Below are 25,799 nucleotides of genomic sequence, written 5' to 3'. Positions count from 1 at the left end.
ATCTCATTGGAAGTACCTCTAACAATTCAGTATCAAAGGAGACCTTTACAGCTATCTGCATCATTGTTTATCACTGCATTGCTGCATGCAGGGAAGTACACATACACTGTTGACCTTTGTTACATACATTTATAGATCCCAACCATGAAAAGCGTTTTACAGGCACTTGGAACCAACCACAGGCAGTGGGGAAGAACAGGTTAAAAGCTCAAGGACACTAGTTGGAGCTCATCTACTTTGGGGGAAGTGGATCCTGCAGATTTCTAGGACTTCTTACCACCCTGTGTAGGTACACACACAACAGCATATATTCTATGTGCAACAACATCTACGTATTCTTACTGCACTGTGTATGTACACACCCCAGCATACATAATACCATAGAGCTCCTCCAGAAGCCAGGATGCTCCAGGTGCTTTCCTTTCAGCAGGCAAGGGGCGACCACAGCCCTAACCCTGCGGAGGTTTGCGCCGCACAGCAGCAACACTCTCTCAACATGCTGAGCCTGAAATTTTACTGCTTTTTCTATAGCAAAAGTATTAAAGAATTGTGCTAGAAGGAAGGGTCAAAAATGGTCATTAACTACATTACAGCAATGCCTAGGGGACTCAACCAAGACTGCAGAACCATTGTGCAAGACACTGTATGTATAAATGTAGGTCCCACCCTTACCTTAAAAAATTGAAAAGCTATGTAACCAGGATGGAAAAGGTAAGTATTAGCACAGCCTTCATAAAGCCATAAAAACTATGAAAGAGTATAAAATTAGTTGACAAAAGCTCTTAGAAAATCTGTGGCAGAGGTAAAAATAAATCAAGACTCTGGCCCTGGTCTCCACCTACACTTAAATAATTATTAATACACACGGTCCTTTAAATATAAGACTGGTTATGATGTGCAGAGGATTGGGATTTTTTTTTTCCAAAATAAAAAGCATAAATGTTCACAGCTAAATACATGATCCCACAATATTGTCAAGACTTAAGTTCTGTATTGAAAAATATACAGAATCCAAATTGAAAATCCAAGGAGTTTTGACCTCTGAGATTATGTCAGCAGCTAGCAGAAGAATAACAACTTTGTGAAGGAACTGCTTGGCTGCTGTAAGTTCCACAGCGCTCTGTTGAAGTTCTAGGGCTAAACTGAAAATGGCACATTAATAAGAGCAAACTGAACTCTGGCATATGGGAGTAAAAGTACTCCATGCTCTGGCAGAGATGTTATTCTGACAGCTCTTGTTATGTAAAAACCATTGGCTGGCTTTTTCATACAAGACTGAGAGCCTAGTAAAACATGCTATTTTCCCAGACTTAGGTCCAAATCTAGAATCAGCATAAGCTTACTGCTACCTCGAGAGAAGATGCAGACTTTAAGTATAAATGAAAAGTAAGAACTGATGATCAGAACAGGGGAGTTGGAGCTGAACTATTGCAGACACTGGCTGATGGTCACCAATCGTCTAAAGCCTAGCAGTAGAGCAGAGCCAAAACAGACTTTCAACAGCTTAATGTCCCACCTGTGTGCTGAGGACCACACCTGAATGCAGAACTTCTTGAAAGATGACATGTCATGTTTACAATACATTTTTTTGGTGAGAAATAGCTCACTAAAAAGCAAGAAGAGCAAAGAGATCTTGGGATGTTGGACAGTTGAATGCTGGACTCTTTAAAATGAACAGAAATAGCTTTCTTTTGAACACGCATAATCACCCACATCTGCACTAATATTCCTTCACGTACTGGCCTTTCTGAATGCAATTCAATCCCATGCAAATGCCTAATGAAAAGCACAGGGAACATTTTGGTCCCATTTACGTTGTTTCCAAGAATTAACCAGGACTCCTGAGGTGCACAAGACTTCTCACTTCTCCTACTCAAGAAACTAACAACTAGGATATACAAAGACTGAATTGGTTGTGGCTTTGATGTGTACATCTAGTTTCCCAGTCATCCAAAACCAGATGCATTGCAGTTGAAACAGCAAAAGTAAGAACATAATCACTCTGCCTTGGCCCTTCTAGGCCTTACAGAAATTAGGGTTTTTTACAGATTAGTGGAAAAGACACAACTAATTGGTAAAGGTACAGATAGTAGTCTTTGCTTATCTTTATAAGAGGCTACTTAAATGCAAGTCAAGAAAAGAAATAATAAAATTAATCAGACCCCTCTGCAAAACAGAGTTTCCCTGCTCTAGTTGTTGCTTTAGTTTCTTTCCCTCTTTTGCTAATCCAATTCACTGGAATTTTTAGACACCTGGAGAATAAAGATGTTTAAACCCTTAAATGAATTTTATTTTGTGATGCTAGAAGCAGTGAGCAGGTTAAAGATGTGCCATATTTCTACAGGATCTATCAGTCATCTGTATACATGTTCCTATGCCAGCAAAAATGGTGTCCTCTTTAGAAGAATCCTTCAGCAAGCGCCCATTGGTATCCCTGACTTCTCTCCAAGAGTCTTTCCTTGAGAAAATTCCAACAATCTCTGTGAATGATCTTACAGAGAAGTTCAAGAGTGTAAGTATTTGAGACAAAGGTTTCACAGCCTGTGATTTATGGATCACCGGAGGTCACTGGTGGCACATCAACACGGGTAAATGAAAGATGGTTTGGAAATGAAAACAACAATGTTGAATCACGGTAAAAATTGACCTATGATTTTATTTTTCAAAAAGATGAGAAGTGGTGCTAGGTTTATCATAAAAAAAAAGAGGAAAGCACTCCTCTAGAAAAATGTGGCAAGGAGTGTCTCAATTTTATTTAGCGAGACAGAGAGAACAAATGAGTAAAAAGAAAAAAAAGGGATTGCAGATGAGATTCTTTGGACAGAGACAATCTGGTAAACCTGGGGAAAGTGCTCTTCGCATCTGTACAGAAAGCAGAGAACAGAAGAGAACGTTGTTGCAGAGTCCTGCTCTGTGGAACAGCAGAAAAGAAAAAGTAGTTGTGGGCTTTGTCTATTACAAGCTCACAAGAAAAAAAAAATCTGAGATACTCGAACAGTGGCTTTAAGGAGCTCAAAAATAGTGAGACTTTTCACTGACCACTCTCTACCTAAAAATAATCCCCTTTACAAATGGAGCTTTGAAGAATATGGATGAATATAATGTACTTCTAGGAGCTTTTTAGAAAGCAAACAGCATGGAATTATGGAATAGTTGTCATGCTTTCTCTTGTTTATATTATGCTTCTACTATTAAAAGATTAAATAACGCTAATGGGAAAACTTTCAAAAAAGCCAGTCTCAAGTACTTGATATGGTACTTTAATAGAAGTTTTCTACTCAAACCCAGCATTAGTTGAATCATTGACTTAAGATGAAGAGTGAAGTACTATTTTTAGCCCAAAGCATGTTTTTACTTTGTTTTGCAGAAAACATGGATTCCTGCATAAGTAGCTTGCTGCGGACAGAAGGTAAATTATTTTATCCAGGGCCCTGCAGCATGAGGGACAAAGGAGTTTGTATAGGTGAAACAGAATGCCCTTCAGTGTATGAAGTGTCACAGCTAACGTTTGAACAAGAACAGCTTCTTCCCCAGAAAGGAAGAAAGGGCAAGATAGAAAGAGTTGATACAAAAATAAAATGTAGAATAGAAAATCATGGGGATAACACAGATAAACCACCCCAGCTTCAAACCATGGCATTTCCAGTATTAAAAGAAAGTGTACTGCATTTGAAAATAACTCAAGATTAATGTATTTAACAGGATGACAGATGAATAGCTGGAGTCATTCTACCAAGTGCCGTTACAGTGCAGATTTTTACACTGGACCAAGTCACCTGGGTTCCCTTAATATCAAGGGAAAAAATAGTCTGAGAGTTCTGTATGTGCAACAGTAAACAACCACATTTGGTCAAATTAATCTCATCCTAAAGGTACCTATTTCTGCCCATTTTCTTTAAAGAAAGCCTACGTTGCCTAAGTCAGACAGAGATGTCTTCTGTTCATTGAGATGAATCCAGATCTGAGGACAGGGACAATGGCTCATGCTAGGTGCCTAATCTGGTTAACTCCTCATACGGCCAATGAAGTTTCATGCTTCAATGGATCACAATCTTTCAGCCTTACGATAATTCAGCCGGAGAAGTGAAAGCAAAGGAGACATGATTAGAACACTTGTGATCGTGCAAATTCATACATCTGGCCTGTTAAAAAACCCACTCAATCATCCAATATTTATCGCAGCATTTCAGGGGCTCAGTAAGTTATGAAAGAGATTCAGGGGGGAACTGACAGAAAGACAATGGTAGCTACCTAATGTGCAAATTAATAGATTCTCTTTTGCACATGAAATGGAAATTTAAAATGCTATTTATTTTCTTGAATGCTTAACACTTTAGAGAACTGATCTTGCTCCAGTGTTCTATTATTCTGGTTTTATTATTATTTTTACCATATATTACAAAAAATATCTCACTTGTGTCAGTGACACTTAAACCTTTCTAAGAATACTGAGCAACTGTGAGCCTGCACTGTGTACCACTGATGGGATGTTTTACTATTGATTTCGGTGGGATCAAGATACTTCCACTAGTGACAAGGTAAATGGAATATTATACAATAATTCAGTTTTATGCAACAAACTTGCAATTTTACATTAATAGAAAGTCACAAATCATAGAAACAGATTCCGTACCTCTTTTGTCAGATTATACACCAGTTTGTGCAGAAGAGGGGTGCAGTCAACTCTTAATGTGTAGTTGCCTGAAAATGAAACGAAGACATGGAAAATTTTCCTTCATGTACCAGTGGCATTATCTTCTTAAAGGATTAAGTCCTGCTGTCCTTTCTTAGACAAACTTCTTGACTCCAAGGCAAGAATTTAGATCTTGCCTCAGAATATATACAGAAATAGACTATTTATTTTGTCACATTGTATAAGCCACTGCAACTACATGACCATGATGCATTGCTTATAGTATATACATAGCAATGTAATTAAGCCCTGCTGCAGTTCTAAAATATGCCCAACTATCCCTCATTAGCTACAAGCCCTTGTCACTCATACTCTCCCCAGAGCTTGTGTTAAACAGAAGGTAACGGTAACATCGTGCTTTCTGTAGGATGTTAAAAATAAAGTTGGTGCATTTGGGAACAGTGCAAGAGGAAAGACATGTTCCCTGCAAGATTTTTTAAGAAGTCTTTCAATGCAGCTGCTTCTTCCCTTATCATAAAGAGAACCTTTACAATGCTTTTGTAGAGTGTATCTGAAAGACAGATCATCTTCTGAGCAAGAGACCTGCAACACATTTAGTATTTTGCATTTCAGAACAACTTCTCACCCAAATAGAAGGCAACAAAAATCACAGAATAATAGAATAGTTTGGGTTGAAAGGGACCTTTAAAAGTCATCTATTCCAACTCCCTTGCAGTGAGCAGGGATATCTTCAACCAGATAACACTGCTCAGAGCCCCGTCCAACCTGACCTTGAATGTTTCCAGGGATAGGGCATCTACCAGATCTCTGGGCAACTCGTTCCAGTCTTTCACCACCCTCATTGTAAAAAATGTCTTCCTTATATCTAGTCTGAATCTACCTTCTTCTAGTTTAAAACCATCACTCCTTGTCCTATTGCAGCAGGCCCTGCTAAAAATTCTGTGCCCATCTTCCTTATAAGCCCCCTTTTAGCACTGAAATGCTGCAATAAGGTCTCCCCACAGCCATCTCTTCTCCAGGCTGAACAACCCCAACTCTCTCAGCCTTTCCTCACAGCAGAGGTGTTCCAGCCCTCAGATCATTTTTCTGGCCTCCTCTGGTGCCACTCCAGCAGGTCTGTGTCTTTCCTGTGCTGAGGGCTCCAGAGCTGGACGCAGGACTCCAGGTGGGGTCTCACCAGAGTGGAGTAAAGGGGCAGAATCATCTCCCTCAACCTGCTGGCCACGCTGATGGGGATGCAGCCCAGGGCAGGGTTGGCTTCCTGGGCTGCAAGTGCACATTGCTGGGTCATGTCCAGCTTTTCATCCACCAGTACCCCTAAGTCCTTCTCAGCAGGGCTGCTCTCAATCCCTTCATCCCCCAGCCTGTATTGATAGCGGGGATTGCCCTGACCCAGGTGCAGGACCTTGCACTTGGCCTTGTTGAACCTCATGAGGTTCACATGGGCCCACTCCTTGAGACCTGTCCAGGTCCCTCTGGATGGCATCCTGTCCCTCGGGCATGTCAACTGCACCACTGAGCTTGGTGTCATCTGCAAACTTGCCCAGGGTGCACTCGATCCCTCTGTTGGTGTCATTGATGAATATATTAAATAGTACTGGTCCCAGTACAGACCCCTGAGGGACACCACTTGTCACTGATCTCCATCTGGACCTTGAGCCATGGACTGCTACCCTCTGGATGTAACCAGCCAGCCAATTACTCTTCCACTGAACAGTCCACCCATCAAATCTGTATCTTTCCAATTTAGAGAGAAGACTGTTGTGGGGAACCATGTCAAAGGCCTTACGGAAGTCCAGATACATGACATCCATAGCATTTCCCTTGTCCACTTGTCCAAGCACCTCATCCAAGATGCAGAGTAATGTTTTCATCTACTGTCCCCTAAACCTTCCCTTCTACCACCACACCATGTCTTCTACACTTTACATCCGTGAGGCTTCCACACTGCCTGCAGTCTATGTTCAGCAAGGTAAACATCTCATACTGAAGTTGTCAGTTACATCAGCAAGACCCCCACTGAAAAAAGAAATTATCTGTCTCCAATTTTGAGGCAGGCAGAAGTCTTCTCTATAGAATACAGCCACTAGTCAGCAGCTGGGTAAACACCTCAGCCCTCAAATACAGACAACAAAGAGAGGAAGAGGGGTGAGAAGGCTTAGATGTAATAAAACATATGCTCTCAGATGACACTGTTATTAGCTTTTGACACGGCTTTAGACCTTTGATTCATCCTTTGCCCACTGTATACTCACAAGAGGACTAGACTGACAATTACAGAAAACCCCATGATCAAAGAAAAAATACAAGATGTTAATAATGTTTCCAAGGAGAGTCTGTATTTGAGAACCGGAAACTGAAGTCACAAAAATGCTCAAAAGGATAACCCACTATCCTTCTTTTCATTGCTAAAGGACAATGAACAGAAATAATTTGCTGTCTAAAACATGGCATAAGAAGTGCTGTGGAGAATGTATGATGATAAACAAAATAATTGGCAGATTACATGGATGCTATGGCTCTGCAGGGGATTTTAATGCTCAGCCAGGTGAAAGGTGTCCATGATACTTAAAACAGTATACTGAATTTGGTGGTTTTTTCCTTACTATGGATTTATTTTCCAGTGGTTTTAGTTTCACATTTTCTTCAATGCGTAAAGTAAGAGACTTGTTTGAATAATCAAGATTTGGAAGAAAATTGTTAAGGCAGCAGCATGTTGGCTGCAAACCAACTAAAAAATATGTCTTACAATCCATGCTGAGAATATGAAGAAGTCGTAAAGCTATTATTTCATTCGCGAGATCTTCTAGGCGTGAAATTCTGTTCTACTTTTTACACAGCATGTAGGCTGCATAATTGAAGGAATAGCTCTAACCCTCCCTATACCTCAATTCCAACTGAGCATTTAGAAAACGGGTTTGGTTTTTCTTTATTTCCAGTCTTTTTGTGACAGACAAAATTTTCAGCTGACAGGAATAAAAGGGGTTTTAAAATATGTCTGTTGATATCCATTTTATTCACACACAGTAAGCTCAAATAAGTTGGGTTTAACATGGCAAGAGCAATGCCCTAAATAACTCAGGTTATGATACAGGACAGCTTCACAGGACTCTACTACTATTTCAGCACAAACAACGGTAAATGAAATCCTTCTGTAATAAAGCCCAGTATAGTTTAAGGATTTTGTGATTTAGGTCATAGGGCTGTGCCCAAAATTCAAAGTCTGGTTTCTAAACAGCATTTCTGTATGCCAGATTCTTCTCAGAATTTGAAAGGCGTAGTACATTGGATAATGGTGGATCAGGTTTTTTTTTGTGGAACGCTCTTCAGTTCTTATTTTTCTAGGAGAGCCCTGTTATATTACATATGCAACTCCCTGCACATCCTCCCTGCTCATAGCAGTGAACAAAGGTGACCACAATGGCCCAAAGCACCAAAATTATTTCCCACCACCACAAAATATAAACCCAAGGTCTTGACACAAATTATCTTGAGTTTGTAATAAATTATAGTGTCCCAACGTATTGTAATTCCACAGGAAAGTGAGCTGGAACTGCAATCAGAACAAGGAGCAGTCTACCATACCTTAAAACTATAAATTAAAGCTAATGTAGTTACGAGAGAATTTAAAATTCAGACAGCTCAGTTCATTAGCACAGAATACTAAACTCCTCCAGAAGGGACATTTTGGACTCCAGACAGGTGGGCTGCAGCTCATTTTTGCAACATATTTGCAACAAGAAAGCAACATGAGAATTTAAATAGTTCTCTCTCTCCACTGAATTCTGCATTTGCTACACTTACCCTGAACATCACATTACCTATCTTATGTTTTCCAGTTCTGGACGCAATAAAGAACATGCAGTGAAGTATTAAAATTGACATCTGTGAAGTAAGGCGAATTTAAAAATAAGACACACCTTCTATAGAAGAATCTGTGTTGATGTAAGCAACTGCCCGTTCCTGGAGGACTCTGGCATTTTCCTGGGTTGGAAAAGTGTAATTATTACTTTCAGTTAGTGACATTTAGTCAAGAGCACGTGAAGTGCGCTGGTTTTTATGGCATTACCTTTCAGGACCCAGTCAGTATAAGCAGCACTATGTCCCTTACTAACATTTGAGGATGGGTCAGTGGTCTGGGCATATGAAATTCACTCCTGCTTTCTGGGACTTTATTTGTTGTGGAAAACATCCACAAAATGCAGGTGCTGTGGGCTGCACCACACAGGAGGAAGATGGAACAAGAAAATTGCTGAACAGCATTGCAACTGGGCAGATCAAGGTTCTACACGTTTTAACTCTGCACTTGCAGTGCTTAGAAACTATAGCACATTAACAAACTGAACATCAACTGGTTTTGAACATGCAACACGTGACTGTGAGGTGACCCAGAATTCTGTCACGCTTTTAATCCCTAGTTATTCACGTCAACTCCCAGCACTGAATTCAACTTTAACACTGAGAAACTGAGTATTACTGTCATTCCTACGCTCTGCCATGTCCAAAAGGGATGAGTCAAAGCACTGACATTTCCTATTAAACGGAGTTTGACTGATTGTTTTGAGTCAACCAAGCATTGCCTTCATGCTAAATATATACACACACATGCTTAATTTTTTGCAAACTGGTAATTATGTTTGATATTTTAATCAGTAAGTGGTATTTTACTAAGTCTTGGCTTTGTGATAAATATTCTAATTAGTTTAGTAATTGTTATTTGATCCATTCTGTTTATAACCAAACTGATCATTTGTAGGTCATGTGAGCTAAAAATTGGATTGGTAATTGAGAACTTCCTAATGCAATTGGTATCTCTAAAACAAACAGTAGAGGGGATTCTGCAAAAAGAATATGAAGGGAGGGAGCAAGCCTATATATGTATACATGAGGCTTTGCATATATGCAAAAGCGCATTTGCAACATAAAGAAACTCCTTCAATTATGAGCAGTGGAGATTGTCTAGGTAACAAAAAGATGTTGCCACAGTTGTAGAGTCTTTTCGTTACACAGAAGACAGTGAATATAATGGGTTAATTTTCCTTCAGATTTAGTGGATGACAGATCTGGCAGTTGCAGGAAACAAGAATGTAAGCTGTGAGGAACGTCTCTAGAGAAACTGAATCTAATTTATGTGTCAAAGAGGAGGAATGCACACTGCCAAGATAAAGCAAGAAAACAATAACATAAAAACATTAAGATTCACATATGAATTGTGCTCATGGCTATCTAATCTAGTACAGTTGCCGTTTCATGAAATAATGCATGATAGATTACTAGATATGAAATTATTAAACAAAAAATATGAAAGACCAGCAGTAGGAATATGTGAACAGACAAAACATAAAAAGAACTCCGAATTTATTCATGACTTGCTCAAGGGAAATGGATCTTTTAAGTGTCATTGTTTCATATTCCTCATAGTTAAAACAATTATTTATTTTTTATTGACAGCATCTAAATATGTGCACAGATCCATAGACAAAGAAATTGCAAATAAAGTTCTATACATAGTATACTTTTGTTACCAGTGGAATTCAGGTGGGATGAAACTTTAATGCCAACTCTTTAAAATCTCTCAGTAAATGATTTTGAAGGTAACTTAAATTATGCTTTCTTCATCTAATGTCCCATAAAGCAAGAATAAGAAGCAGAGAGTCCATTGCAGCTGGAAGCCAAACAATTTATGGCAGAAAGAATTTGTGCAAATCCAAAGGAATAGAAATCTCAGCTTTGTTAGCAGAAGAGTGATGGAATGCCGTTGGTGTTTGGGAGCATGTTTCTGGGTTTTTTTCCCCCCTTTGTCACATGTCATTTTGCTATGTAATTTTGTGGTTTACTGAAATACATGACAATAAGCTAAACCAAAAAGATTAAAATATTTTATTTTATAGATTTTGAAAGCTCTGTCTACATATCTAAATATAACTTGTAAATAAAATTCTAACAGAAGAACAAGACAACACATTTCTGTTAAACCATTCCAGTACTAATAAATTGACACAGTTCAGTAGAAATGTGTTTCATCAAACAATTTGCTGCCTGCTCCATTTCTAATTTGGATTTTACAGATAAAGCAATGAGAACTCTGATAAGACCTATATTTCTTAGAGGGGCTGAACAAATCCACTTACAGGGTTAAGAACTGACTATGCCCAACAGCGAAAAGAAAAGAAAAAATCCTGAACCTCATTTCTGAATTTTCCAACATCCTTCTATCAGGCAGGAATACAGCCAGGGAGCCCACTACAGAAGTAATAAATTGGCCTGCCTCTGAGACTCTACAATACTGGAAGCTTCACACGAATTTTGAACTATTCACTTATAGTACACCCATCCTTTTATTTGCCCAGGAGAGTTAACTTCCACACATAGGGGTTGGTGTGCTTATGGATCACAGGTACATGGCCTGGACTTAAGTTTGTAGAAACTAAGGAACTTCTCAAATAGAAAGTTAGAAAATAAACCAATTTAGGTTATATAAAAAGCTATCATTCTGTTAAATGAAGGGATAGATTTCCACACAGACACCACTGAGGGACATTAGCTTTGAATCAAAGTAAATATTTAAATCCTAGAAGAGTTAGTGCACTTATGTTGTAATAAGTTAGGTAGGTAAATTGTATAAATATAAGAGGGCCTCACAGCACGTGAAGGAATCTGTTGTGCTTCAGTTTTACCTTGAAGCTATTGATTACAGTCTAGGAATAGACACTACTGGGTACTGCAGCTGCCTGCAACAGATTTTCAAGTTTTGCTTTCCTTACACTCTTTTTTATTTACCTCAGCCCATTCTGTGGAACCAAATAATCCAAATTCTTCTGCATCCCAGCTAGCAAAAATAATAGTTCGCTTAGGTCTCCAACCTGTAATCACAGAGTTAAACTTGAAAATTCAACGTAAAGTTAGAAAGTCTTGTGAAAGATCATCCCAGTTAATTGAAATCACTTTAAAAAAATAGCAATTAATTGATATAGCAGCAAAAACATTTCTCTCTCAACTCCTTAGAGGAACATATTATTGCAGAGGCACTTCTTCTTAATGCAATATTTTCATTCCACACAGCTACGAGGGTATGATTACACTGATGAGAGACATGAGAGAATAAATTCAGCCAACTAAGATGCAATGCTACATATGCATCTCTTCAATGAATTTGCATCTTTCATAAAGAGAAGTAAAACTTTCTGCAGAAGTGAAAAGTTAAAACACAACTGCTTATGGGAACACTCAGCACAGTTCCTCAAAGCTGCTGTTTTCCATATCCATCATTTTGTATCTATAATAAGTAAGTTACCTTCCATCTTCATTTTACCAAAACTCCGTACAACCTCTTGCAGAACAGCTGCACCCGTAGTTGGATCGATACCACCAAATACCCAAGAGTCTCTATGACCTCCTAAAATAATATATCTGTCTGGAAACAAACACATAATATCAATCCTTAATTAAAAATACATTTAGGTTACCTGTATTTCCTTTGATTGCATCCCTACTTGTGCCAAACGAAATATGAAGTTTAATACCACTGCTACAAATTTATTTTTCAAGGTAATCTGCAATCATCCACTTGCTTTGCTGAAGTATATAAATGAAGACAATAAACATTTTATACATATTTTTCCACTTAAAAGTCTTTCATGTGTATAGCCTGCTATGAAGTATCAAAAACATTATGTTGAGGTCCCAAATCATCACAAGTTTTCTGTACTTTGCATTGTGTCAATTTTTGCAAAGGGAAAATGTATGAATGATGTAAGAGGAAACCTACTGTAAAATGACAGGCATTACAACAAAAAAAAAATTCTCTGACGTATCACTCTAGCATTCCCATTCAAATATATTCTTGGGAATGCCAATGAAAAAAAGTGTCATGGGAGGGACAGGACAACTATTAGGGGTTTCTGAGGTTCTGTAATATCTGGCTACCTAAAAAACCTGAAGTTTCTTGCAACATCAGAACAATTTCACCAAACACCTCATAAAAAAGGAATTAAAATCCTCAAGCACGCGACGCTCACCTGGTTCCACAGCTCCTCTGAGGATGCCAATGACGTTGTAAATTCGTGTTATTTTATTGTTTGTATGAACATGCATTCTGACTTTTCTGAAATGAAAAGCAGTATGGAGTAATGATTTCTGACGCAGAAGGCAATAAAAAGTCAGCATTACAGCTTTTAAGCCAGAAAGTTTGTGTTTCTGTTCTGCTTTATGTGTTCAGCACTGATCTAACCTGTCATGCTGTCTGTGTCCCGTTTACTATTTCAAGTTAACCTGCTGACAGAAAGATGCCATAGCAACAGCCCTGTGAAGTGGACCAATCTATAAACTTTCAAATATTTACAGAATTTATTGAATTATTATTTATGGGATCCAACAGGATAATTGTGTATTAGAGGAGTAAACTGAAAAGCATCTACAGTCATTAAAAATGCATTTACATTCTCACTAAAATGATAATTGTGGAAATACATATTTTTGTAAAGAATACACTTTGGTTTTCTAGCACATTTCTGTGTAATAAGACAGAACTTGGAGAGAAGTTCATTAGAAATATTAATCCAGGGATAAACTGAAATGTCTGTTTAGGACAGCAGATCTAAGTGATCAAGATTTGTCAGTCCTCCATCCCTTGCCCCTCAGTAAAATCCGCTTGTAAAATTTTTAAAAAGGAAGGAAATTCAGATATTAGGAGAGCTAAAAATAATGTAGTATTCAGCCCTTCTTGACCTTTAGAAGAAACAAAGCATCAAACAATGCTTTTTTTGTGTCTGGCAAAACTCCAAGAGTTTCACATTTGAAGTTATCTTTTCAGCAGCAAATCTGCATAGCTGTCAAAATCAAAACCTACTTCAGGACAGCTACTGGATCTTTGCCCAGAAAATAACTGACAACAGTGCCTTGAGCATGCATATACTTGCACACTTTCCATGTGCGAGTGACTTTCTACCTAGACTCATAAGGTTCATTTTGATATGGAGCAACTCTGAGAAAGAAGTATATGTAGGATTAGCTCATATTTACAAAAGCTGTTACCCTATCAAGTATAAAGACGTTAGAAAGTGCATTCAAAAATCTTTCCGGTGTATATGTTTTGTGGATGAATCATATTGTTTCTTTTCTCACTGTTGCTCTTCAAGACATTCCAGACAGCACATTAATTATGTCAAATATGCTTTCTTATTTATTCATTCCTACTTTATTCATTTTCAGCTAGCACTAGAACAGAAAAGAGTAATTCTCAATGAAGTCTTTATAAAATCATATATTCAGGCATACTCCTGTTTCTCAGGAGGTGGAGCAGTGATAATGATACACCATTTTTACACACTGTTCATTGTGGTCCTCTACCAGTCTTCACAGAATATCTCACAGGAACTGAAAGTACTTTCATGTGAAAAAGTGATACAAAAGTGATCTCTATCTATTGCAGCTTATCAGTAATAAACAAGGAAGAATGCTGTGATGGTCCCTGACAGCCAGCCAGATCCCTGAGCACCATATGCAACTGTGATGTGGCTTCGTCTGCTAGGGAGGGACTCTGTCAGTGCTGGAGACCTGGACAGTTGTATTTCTCTGTTAGAGCTGAAAAATTGTAAACTGCAAACATACTACTGCTAGTCCAACTGGTCAAAAGCCAGTTCCTCCCAAACAAATGAGTAAGATTTACGTGCTTTGGGCTCTTCCATCCTGTTATTAATCAAGGGGCCTACCAGCTCTGGGGGACAGTTGGTAGACTCCGAAATCATTGCCACGCTTAACAGCTCTAAGTTCGTAGAAACCCTGGGAGGCTTCCAGTGGAGAAGGGAAACATACATAGAACTACTGAATTCTCAGTCCTTCCCCATTGGACTGGTACAAGCCGGCTGTCCTATTGATTGCTTGGTCATCCAAAACAGAAAAGAAAGACCAGATTTGAAGTGAGAAGGAAGTTTAGGGTTAATTCAACAGTACTAAAAATATGTCTACTTACTGATATATAGCCATTTTTTGAAGGATCAGTGAAACAATGTCTGAACCTTAAAGTATGCATTAAAATTGGAATGACAGGGCTGGACTTACACCCTCTGAATCTGTCTATCCATTGACACTAGGGACACTGAGCAAAACCATAGTTTTGACAATTTATTTTCAAATTCTAATAGTTATCACCAAGTGTTGCCCACTCAGAAGGCAGTAAATTTCTCCAGGATCTCTCTAGATGTATTGTTTCACAGTCTTTTTCTCGTTGAGATTTTTTTTGCAGTATTTTATAAATAGGCAAGTGTTAAAACAGACCTTTTAGAAGAGTTGTCTGTGAATCCTGGCCCTATGTTATAAGACACATTGAGACTTCCTTTCCAACTGCTGTCTGGAGCTGCAGGTCCTCCCATTGCACTGTTAAGTGAAAACCAAGACAAACGTAGTTGACGAGTAGGCTAAACCCAGAAATTCCCTTAATGGTTACTGCACCTAAACCAAGGTGGGTTTACAAAATTCTTAAGAAAATTAAGCCAGAAACAGGTTGCTTTTAATTTTCCACATTTTCTGAAGTGCACACTAACACAAAAGAACTATAAATACAAGAAACAGCATAGATTTCATCATCTTAGCACAAAAATTTTCACAGCTTGTTTGTGAATACTGACTTCTGGTGACAAGGACTGAAATATACTCACCGTAATAATACTTCTGCATCATGATATCCAACGGGATGAACTGGGATTTTGGGAATCCCTACACCTTCATTAACTTTATACCTGAAAGTGTACTCTGAGAAACCAGAACAAAATGTCAAGTTTATAGTGTTCTTAGCACCTTTCACCAAACTGGAAATACTCTTGAATAGTGCAGCCACAGAGTAGCCACAAGCATGCATCAATTTTTTAACGCTTATGTAATTTCTTAGATATTGCTTCTAGGAAACCTATGTGTAATGACAGAGCCGCAAACCCGATAGTGCATCTGCACAGCTGTGTACAAGAAGTCCTCACATTTGATGCAAGGTTAGATTTGCTGTGCATCCATATTACTACATCTCCTCAAAGCTGACTGTGGGACAACCAAGCTGGTGTGTGAGGTCAAGGTGGCCCCTGTGCAGTCTGTTGGCAAGCTGCAGAAGACATCCACAGATGCATTTACCGATGTTGAAGACAGTCAATGTCTCTGAATCTGGTGGGCCAGGCAGACAAAATCTATCCTGTTTTCTCAGTATGGTGTTGTCTTATGCCCCCAACAATGGTCACACAAGCCAGTGAGCTTTCCAGAAGCACCCCTGTGTTCCAGTTCCATTGGTACACAGGACTGGTCTTAGTTCAGACTAAGTCCAGGATGCCTACAAGGACAAGACAAGCACATGGTGCCAAGTTTCGCAAGACTCCAAACTCCTGCTTTTTTTAATACAGAAATTTTACTCCCTGTACAGAGGATTTTAAACTGATTTTGTGCTTGGAATTTAGGATCAGCAAGGAAACATACCTCCAAGCAAAGCTATTACTCCTCTTTGATAGTAGACTATAGTCTAAACTGGTACTTTTGAAAAACACAGATATTTAAAAATGGCCATAAATTCTCAGCCATTTTCTACCGCTTCACAGTCTGCAAACCTGCATGTCCTGCTTTTCTAAGAGTTACAAAGCTGAGACCATACAAAGAGATATTCCTAAAAACTTACTTTCACTGCCTAACTCAATAGCAACCAGCTGAAATGACAAACAAGTAGAATTTAGGCTGTAATAGGAAAATTAACTACTGCTAAAAATAATGTTAAGCAGCTTTTTGCTTTGCATCTGTACTGAAAATAGGTGAATTTCTAGTGCCACAATAGCTTCCAGCACCAGTTTATAAAGTGATTGATGGCCCAAGGTATAGACCTTTCACTTACCTCTTGCAGGATAACCTGGTGTTAGAGGGTCCCCAGCTCCATTCAGGTTTAACACATTTCCACGTTGGGCTCCTCTGCCTGGAAGGTTCCAGCCATCTGGATAAGCATCTACTCCTGGGGCACAGTAGTCAGCAGGGTCTGAATAAAGTATGATCCCTTGGGCTCCTGCTGATATGGCATTTTTAACCTGTGAAATTATTGGCTTTTAAGAAATGCTTTCTTCTTTTTTTTTTGTAACGCAGTAATAACTCTAAATGTTGCAATTTACTTCCATGGGGACATAGCTTTAGAAGTTGTATATGTGGAAGAATGAAAATGATGACAGACTCAGCAGAAGAAAAAACCACTATGAAACACAGTATGTTCATTGTTTGTGTCCTTAGTCATAGCACAAGGCTATGAAATAAAGCACAGAACACAAAACTGAGGCACAAAAACTGGCCATTATCCCCACTGTCACACTATCACCAGTTTTGTCAGAGTTGCCTAAAGTCAGAACAGCTAGTTATTCAAACTCTGTGCATCAGATTCCTTGTCAAACACCTACTTCTTCAATACTGCAGTTCTATGGATGAAAAGTATTAAAAGCCTTGGCTGAACAAATTACTCAGCTACCTAAACTAGTCTCTTGCATGAACTGCCTAAGGAGTTTGCAGTCATCTCAGTCTCAGGACATTAATACATGCATCTGGTTTTATTGTTTTGGAAGGTATTCTTAGAATGCAGTCACAGTGGATACATTGCAGGCTTCCTTCTGCTCATATGGTCCAACCTACAGCCTTCATAACTCCTGCTGGCTCTACCATCAGAAGCGTCTCACCCACAGAGCAAAAAATAAAACACAATCTTTACTTTGTTTCCTCTGAAGATCTTCCCGTATCTGGCAATGACAATCTTTCCTGTACAGTTAATTCCCATTTCACGCTCCAGCTTAAAAAAATCTTCGGTGCGGCCATAATTCACATATATCAGATCTTCCTGCACAGAAAAGAAAAGCAGTGTCATGGCAACTGGGCATTCAAGAAACAAAACATCTGTTTTCAGAAATGCACTGTTTTATTCCCTAGGGATGATATAGTTATTTTTTTTCATTTCTGCAAACGAGAACCGGTGTCCATAAACACAAAAGTTTTCCATAGCATTGTATAGGAGGCCTTGGCTCAAACTGCTGACCTTTCTATACTATCCCGCACTTAACAGCAGCCCTATAAACTTGAGGCTGGAAACTATACCAACATACTTTGCTAAAGTGACAAATTTTTGTGGCTATGAAAAAATAGTGGTAGTCCTTGTATACACAAACACTCGCTATTTTATGATTTCATTCATCTGTGCAATGCAATGTTGTCCCTAACTTGCTCCTTCATAATGAACGATCAGATTAAGTGAGGGACTTTTGTAGCCTTTGAAGACATTCACTTAATCCAAAATGTCTTCCAAATTGATTTATATATTGCTATTTCTACTGCAGACTTAAGCAAGTCCTCTCCATATGATTGTAGAATGTGGAGTAATCTGAGATGTATCCAACATTTTCCATAAAGATAAAAGCTTTTCACTTATTATGTGATTCAGATTTCTAGCACTTTGATAAAGCTTTTTTCTAATAGGACACGTCTAACCTTCACACTATATGTGGCCTAGCTGTCTTTGTGTTCTCTTATACTAAGGGTTAATTAAAACTACTACGAGAAATATTTTGAGAAATTGGAGCAATCTATCCCAGCGTTTCGCAAAATATGACTTCAGCTAATAACACTCCTACATGACTTTTTTTTCTTACCTCTGGTACTCCTTGTGCTGAAAAAGCATTATACGGTGGCAATATATCAGTAACATTTTCATACCCCTGTGGAGGTGGTTCAGACAATGATGTATTGAAAATCTATCAATAAACAAGAGAAATCTTTGGTCAAACACTCTAGCTCCAGGCACAAGTTTGTGCACTAAGTTTGGTTATTGCAAATGATATGCTAGTTTCTGTAAATCATGAGCAAAAAATACAATTCTAACTAGCACGTATAAGTTCAAATGAAAAAACAGCTAGGGATATGTAGCTGAATTTGTATAACAGAATGTAGATATGAATACAGAGGGATAGTTACTTGTCAGAGGATGCTCATCAGTCACTGCTTGAACCTAAGAAAAGAAGTAGCTGAAAATTGCCAAGAGGTAGTGACAATAAAAAGATACCTAGTTTATCCATGTAATCATTGGTATTTTTTATGATTACTCCTACCTGTATTATTACTACTCTACTGACCTCTTTGTTAGTTACGCTCCAGTTAAACATGCTGCCTCTCATCACTATCTATTGTAACACTCATGCTGCCTCAATGTTCATGTCAATTCTGTCATCTTGTGAGATTATAGCTGAGAGACTGTGTCTGGGAGTTCTAGAATAATTTTTTTTATTTCACCTCTAAGCTTGTATCATCCCCAAGCACATATTTCTTGGTTTCTACCATCCCTACCTATGTGCTATGATGTTTCTCCAGCAGTTTCATCTCCTGTCCACTCAGGCTCCTTGTCAGATCTTACATCTACTTCTTTATTCGCCTGGGTGTACAAAATTGAGGTGACTATAGACCAACTGTTCATTATTACTTCTGCCATTAATTAAGGAGACATCATAAGAAGGCAGTAGGATCAGGTTCAGAGCAAATGAAATAAGGCAGTACTTCATACAATGGGTGGTATCTGTGTGGCATTCCTTACCTCAGCATGTCTATCATCTCATCTATCTGCATGTCTACCTTGTCCATCTGGACTTCTGTAAGCCTTTGACACAGTCCTCCACAACACCCTTCTCTCTGAATTGGAGAGATACATAGAGATTTGATGGGTGGACTGTTCAGTGGAAGAGCAATTGGTCAGATGGTCACATCCAGAGGACAGAGGTTAACGGCTCAAAGACCAGATGAAGATCAGTGACAAGTGGTGTCCCTCAGGGGTCTGTACTGGGACCAGTACTATTTAATAATCAATGACGCTGACAGCAGGACTGAGTGCACCCTGGGCAAATTTGCAGAAGACACCAAGCTGATGACTTCATCACCAAGATGATTCTGCCCCTTTACTCCGCTCTGGTGAGACCCCACCTGGAGTCCTGCATCCAGCTCTGAAGCCCTCAGCACAGGAAAGACACGGACCTGTTGGAGCAGGTCCAGAGGAGGGCCACTAAGATGATCTGAGGGCTGGAACACCTCTGCTGTGAGGAAAGGCTGAGAGAGTTGGGGTTGTTCAGCCTGGAGAAGAGATGACTGCAGGGTGACCTTATAGCAGCCTTTCAGTACTTAAAGGGGGCCTATAGGAAAGATAGGCACAGACTTTTTAGCAGGGCCTGCTGCAATAGGACAAGGAGTGATGGTTTTAAACTAGAATAAAGGTAGATTCAGACTAGATATAAGGAAGACATTTTTTAAAATGAGGGTGGTGAAACACTGGCACAGGTTGCCCATAGAGCTGGTAGATGCCCCATCGCTGGAAACATTCAAGGCCAGGTTGGATGGGGCTGTAAGCAATGTGATCTAGTTGAAGATGTCCTTGCTCATATCAGGGGGTTGGACTACATGACCTTTAAAGGTCCCCTCCAGCCCTAACTATTCTGTGATTCTATGATTCTGTGTTGTACAAGCAAAAATTGTATAGATGTTCAAGCAGAGGTTTGATAGGTACTTGGAAGCGAGATCTAATGAAGCTCACTAACTGGATAAATAGTTTGAAAAGAGGTCTAATGAGAATTCTTAAGGAGGCTAATTGCACAATGCTCAGAGAACCCCTGAGCTGAAAGCAACTAGACACGGGAATAATTGCATGCCTTAAATAAATTTCTTTGTTCTAAAACTTCCCCATGCATCCACTTACGGCTACTTATGGAAACAGGATATTGGCTAGATGTATCCTAAATCTGAACCAGTATGGCTATTCTTACACCTTATGGTCTACTGGTGCTTATCGCAGCCTCTCTACACATCCTTTCTCTATGGTATGAGGCACTGAGATTCCAGCCACTCTGCTGTTCTGCTGCACAGTCCAGAAAACCATTTCTAAATATGAGATCCCTTTGCTCTGGAATTTTTTATCATATCATAAAGCACATGCTGGGATAAGTGGGTGGGAAAACAGACGAAGACACTGTTTCTTTAAAGAAGTCTGACATAAATATAGTTTAATCATCAAAAAGGTCACCTCATTCCCTTGTTCATCAATTATGGAGATGTAGTTTGGCTGCTTTTCATTTGGGTATGAAAGAAGTACATCATAATGAACAAGTTCTGCTGAATCCAGTCCAAATTCTTTCCACTGGCCTTGAATTTGTTTGGCAAGAAGAAGATTCTGTTCAGTTCCTGCGAGGTGAGGCAACTTGGTAAACGAGCTAGAATAAAACAGAAAATTGCTAGCAAGCAGCAAATGCAGAGAAGCACAATAGTGAACTCGAATCAGTGTGTACAAAGCTTATCTTCAAGCCACATGCATTGAAAGTAAGGTCTTATAGTCAAAAGTCTGAGCTGTGTAACATGATTGTTTATCAGAGTCTGCATCAGCATAAGCTAGAAATGTAGTCAGAGCAGAGGATCTTTCCTGAGGCCTTGAGATAAGTCAGCTGAACGTTTCTCTTTGCATAACAGAAACAGCCACATCCATACACAAGCAATGAAAATCAATGCCAAAGACATTCAGCAAAAGAACATGAACAGTATGCAAGGAGAGGAAATAGATTCAGAAAAGCTAAACATTCAGAAAGGAGCCCTCCAAATAATTTTGGTAGCTGATGATGCGTTTGTACATTGTTGGCATAAGATGTCCCAATAAGTTTAACTTGAAAATCATTGTGTCAAATTATCTACACAGATTTGTTCTTTTTTTCTTAACCAAAAACCTGAATAATTAAAGCCTTCTTAACAACATTCACATCCAAATCAGACATAACACATAATAGTGATAAACAGTCAGAAACAATATCCAGCCCCTCTGGGGTACCCTACAGAAATCTGTCTAGAATTTGTTCAGTCCACTGAAGTGAGTTATGATGAATGTTGATGAGTCAGCCAGGTACTAAGCACCAGCTTCAGATTCCCAACAGGCTACTTGTTAATGGCTGCCCCACGGCTATCAGATACCACTAATTGCCATCAATTAGTGGCACCAAATACAGTGATCAGTACCACTTCAACTTGTCAGTTCACACTATTTTCAACCCATGTAACTGGTTGTTCTTCATTATGCGCTTCCTCAGCTTCCAAATGAGGATGCTGCAGGGGACAATGTACAAAGCCTTGTTCAAGTCAAGCATGTTCCAGCCACTGTAACATCTCTACTGATACACGTAGCCAGTCATTTCCTTAGAGAAGACAAACACCCTGATCAGGGTGATCATGTAAACACAGAGTAAAAAAATGCTGACTGATCCTATATTCGTGTCCTTCATGTGTTTGGAAACAGATTCCAGAAGGATGTTTGATTACCCTTCCAGGGAATGAAGGGAAGCTGACTAGCCCGGAGTCCCCCGAGGTTGTCCTTCTTGCCTTGGTTAAAGATAGGCACAACATCAGCCTTTTACAGCCACCAGGGATCTTCAACCGCCAGAACTTCTCATAGACAGCAGCCTTGATAAAAACAGACTTAGTAGTCTGAAGAACTAAGAATATGGATCAAAATTGTAAAGTTCACATTTTTTTATGTTTTTAACAAACTTTTTGGGTAGCGTATTCACATAATTTTTCTGTGGTTCCTGCTTTTCATTTGAATTTAGGGGAAAAAAAAAATAAAACAGTACAAAGCATTTGGCCCATCATCAAAGCAAACAGACAAACCAGATACTGTTAATACCCTATGGCCAAGAAACTTCAGCATAACTGCAGAGCTATTTCATGCTGTCATTAATCTCTGTGTTGCCTAGACTCTCATTCAGACATAATCTTCAGGAACTATCCAATCTATTGAGAGTAACAAAAACAAAATAAGATAAAGTCTATAGACTTAGTAAGCTAATTGATGTTAGAAGTAAAGCTTCTGGGTTTAGAATAAAACATTTGAGGTCAAGCTGGACGGGCCTCTGAGCAACCTGACCTAGTTTAAGATGTCCCTGCTCACTGCAGAGGGGTTGGGTTAGATGACCTCTAGAGGTTCCTTCCAACCCAAAGCATTCTATGATTCTACAGAAAACATATTTTTCAGTAATCCTTTGATGTTTACGATGCAGCTGCTGACTTACATGCTGAATACCAACATGTTACTAACCAGAGGTTATATCTGTTTACTTTCTGTGGGAATATATTTGTTTACTTTCTGTGGGAATATATTTGTTCCTCTGTAGAAGATATAAATATGCACATTAATTTTTTTTTTTTTCATTTCCAGTGGAATACACAGCAAAACAAGATGGTATTTCTATATCCCTAGCATTTTAGATGTTTTAAAAGAACTGCATGGAAGCACTAGGTTTCAAAAATCTATATTTAATAACATACCATGCAAGACTTAACCAACCATACACACACACTGTGCACAGACAGGGCCCTTCATCTTCTGAAACAGAAGACAGGGTATAACTGGAACTCAGGTACCCAATTAACAGCACATTATCTAATATGGCCACACTAAAGGCATTATCAGTTGTAACTACACATGCAACTCAGTGCCATGCAAACTTCATTCCATTTTTAATACTGCATTTTTAATGTATTCATTTTCTACTTAAATTAGCTGCTCAAACTGAAAGTTTACTGAGACACTGGACAGATTATCAGTCAAATGAAATTAATAGCAACCAGTGTATCCCAAATAGAGTAAAATCATCTCAGACTGAGACAAAGCAAAGTTATCCGAGAGCTTCAGACACTTGTGAGGAAAACTCAAATACTTGTACTGCATTAAATCAAGATTATGGAAAATCATAATAAAAAAGCATGATAAGCATTGGCAGCAGTGCAGCTTTAGAGAAGTACACTTAACAGCACAACCATTTCAAAAAGGTAACTTCAAAAATAGGGAGGGGGGAAACAGAAGGGTTGTGAGTCTCTCCCTTCTCCTTCCCTCAGACATTTCGCACAAACCAAATACTTCCAAAGCATCTTAACACCTCTGCTTTCAGAGGCTGTTCCTTGGAGCTGATGTTATCACCATCTGGCTTTTGTGACTGATAAAATTATTCAAAACCCAAGATGCGCAGGGCTTACCGAAGGAATTGCTTGATGTTTTCTGCTTTCATTTCAGCCACAAGTCTCTGTCGCACATTTTGATAGACATCTGAAGAGTCGGGGTTTTTTTCGGTCGGTTTTGTAAACCATCCTGAAACACATTTGAAAAGCTTCCTGCTTAGCAAGATCCCCAGTCCTCACATATTTGAGCCCATGTGCAACCTAAAGGACTCATTAAAAACCACCAGGATGAACAGGGCTTAGAGCACCCTCTGTCAGTGTTTGTTGGCTCAAATACAGAAGTGAAGCAGAAAAGTAAAATATACATCATTGACTGAATTGCCAAAAAAGTGACATAATTAAAAGAGCACACCTTAAATCTCTGGGAAATACAGTCCCCTTTCTAGGATAGATTCATCTCTTATTAATTTTAAACTACAGTTTAAATTCTCAATTAACTGCAGTGTGAGGACTGAACTCCTGATACTCATGATGAAATTCCCTTATTTAATTTGTACATACATTCAAAAATATGAGTATGAGCATATTTAATGCAAAGGTCTAGGACTCAATAGCCACCCTGCCAGCATTACAATAGTTACAGATTTGTGGAAGGGTGGGGTTAGCCTATTTAATAATTAAAGGAATGAAGTTAATTGTGTCCCAAGTCAGTTTTAAAAAGTTAAAGATTTTTTAGTTGCCATAAATGTGTAACGAGAGAGTATATCAACTATATGAATTTGTCCTGAAAAAAACAAACAAATCCTTTTATTATTATAGGTAGAAAATCCCAAACTGGGAAAATTGTCATAATAAAGCCAAGTATACGTGCTGTCACATGCACAATATATATGACCTGTTAGACTTCAATGCAATTGTAGTAACACCCTGAACATAGCAGTGATACTGGATGAGACCAAAGGTCCATCTTGCCCAGTATCCTGTTTTGGAGCATGGCTAAATGATGATGCTCAGGGAAATGTATAAGAAATGCACAAGCACCAGAAATTTGCATCATCTCAGGGATCTCCTAAATCAAGCTAATGGTTTTTATATTTAATAGCCCTCATGAATTTCTCTTTCGTGCTTTAGCCTTAGGTGTGTGCTACAAGACAATCTTAAAAAGGACAGAGGCAGACATTAAATTTTAGACTTAAAATCAAATGCTGCAACTGATTGCAGAAAAGAATCTAATGTTCTAACAAAGTTCATTGTACATGATGGAAAATTCAGCTACTGCACTCCTGGCTGTCAGTCAAAACTCCTCCTCCTCTACATTCTGCCCTTAATTTCTAAAATAGCAACTGAATAGAAGCATTCAAATAGATCTTCAGTAAAAATCAGGAAACACAAATAAAAAGTAATCCTGGAGGTTTTGCAATCACAGAAGCCTCGAACTTTTCTATTCATCTCTCCTCTTTGAATGCCTGACTGCCTGTTATGGGAAACTGCCAGTTCACCAGGGCTCGTCTTGGGCTGAAGCATGCAGCCATTATATTCCTCACTCCCTAAAGACCAAAATCACTAGAGAGAGCAACCTCTTAGCAAAACAGTGGGACCAGTATTTTATAACACCCGTAAACAGCAGTGAAAGCTCCCTGATGGGGAGTTCTTCACAGCAGGGGTTCACGTACATGACTGTGGAGGGCAAAGGCTGTGGGCTGAGCGCCGGTGGCTCTGTACTCACCTGCGAGAAAGCCCAGCACGAAGCAGCCCAGCAGCCCGGGGCAGCCCAGCCATGTGCAGAGGGTGGCCTTCCTCCCGGCCATGGCGGTGGCCGCAGCTTTGCAGGCTGCCAGGAGGGCAGACAAGCAGCCGCCTTCCTCATCCTCCTCCTCCTCCCTCTCCTCCTCCTCTTCCCGCCCTCACCCCAGGGCTGCCCCTGGCTTCTGTGTTTCTCAGCTCTCATTCTGCCTAACCAGCCTTAATCCCTGGATGATGATGATGATACGATTTTCTGACTGCAATAAAACACTTCCATTTCTTAGTCTCACCCCATGAGACAGCTTGTGTGTAACTGTGTGTGTATCTCTGGAACAAACATGCATCTAGTCTGTGCACCAAGCAATGCGTAAATACTGTTTTAAAGGCTAATTTCTATTAATCATCAGGACTTCCTGGTTTCAAAAGTTCCTGGTTTAGG

The 25,799-nt window shown here is 39.2% G+C and overlaps 1 protein-coding gene across 1 annotated transcript in view; it reads right to left on the bottom strand.

The window, feature by feature from the left end:
- NAALAD2 (N-acetylated alpha-linked acidic dipeptidase 2) overlaps nucleotides 1-25,425 on the bottom strand; it is a 34,080-nt gene extending 8,655 nt beyond the window's left edge. The window contains exons 1-13 of the mRNA XM_009932589.2: nucleotides 25,344-25,425; nucleotides 23,696-23,807; nucleotides 20,706-20,892; nucleotides 18,298-18,399; nucleotides 17,367-17,492; nucleotides 16,515-16,701; nucleotides 15,310-15,403; nucleotides 14,930-15,028; nucleotides 12,673-12,758; nucleotides 11,949-12,068; nucleotides 11,435-11,517; nucleotides 8,575-8,638; nucleotides 4,634-4,701 (exon numbers count right to left, since the gene is read on the bottom strand). Of these exons, the coding sequence (XP_009930891.2) occupies nucleotides 4,634-4,701; nucleotides 8,575-8,638; nucleotides 11,435-11,517; nucleotides 11,949-12,068; nucleotides 12,673-12,758; nucleotides 14,930-15,028; nucleotides 15,310-15,403; nucleotides 16,515-16,701; nucleotides 17,367-17,492; nucleotides 18,298-18,399; nucleotides 20,706-20,892; nucleotides 23,696-23,807; nucleotides 25,344-25,425 (1,410 nt within the window). The remainder of the gene's footprint in view (nucleotides 1-4,633; nucleotides 4,702-8,574; nucleotides 8,639-11,434; nucleotides 11,518-11,948; nucleotides 12,069-12,672; nucleotides 12,759-14,929; nucleotides 15,029-15,309; nucleotides 15,404-16,514; nucleotides 16,702-17,366; nucleotides 17,493-18,297; nucleotides 18,400-20,705; nucleotides 20,893-23,695; nucleotides 23,808-25,343) is intronic.
- Between the last annotated feature and the right edge of the window lie 374 nt (nucleotides 25,426-25,799).

This window comes from Opisthocomus hoazin, chromosome 1 (genome assembly GCF_030867145.1).
Source record: "Opisthocomus hoazin isolate bOpiHoa1 chromosome 1, bOpiHoa1.hap1, whole genome shotgun sequence".
NCBI lineage: Eukaryota > Metazoa > Chordata > Aves > Opisthocomiformes > Opisthocomidae > Opisthocomus > Opisthocomus hoazin.
This window is presented reverse-complemented; position numbering and strand designations above follow the sequence as displayed.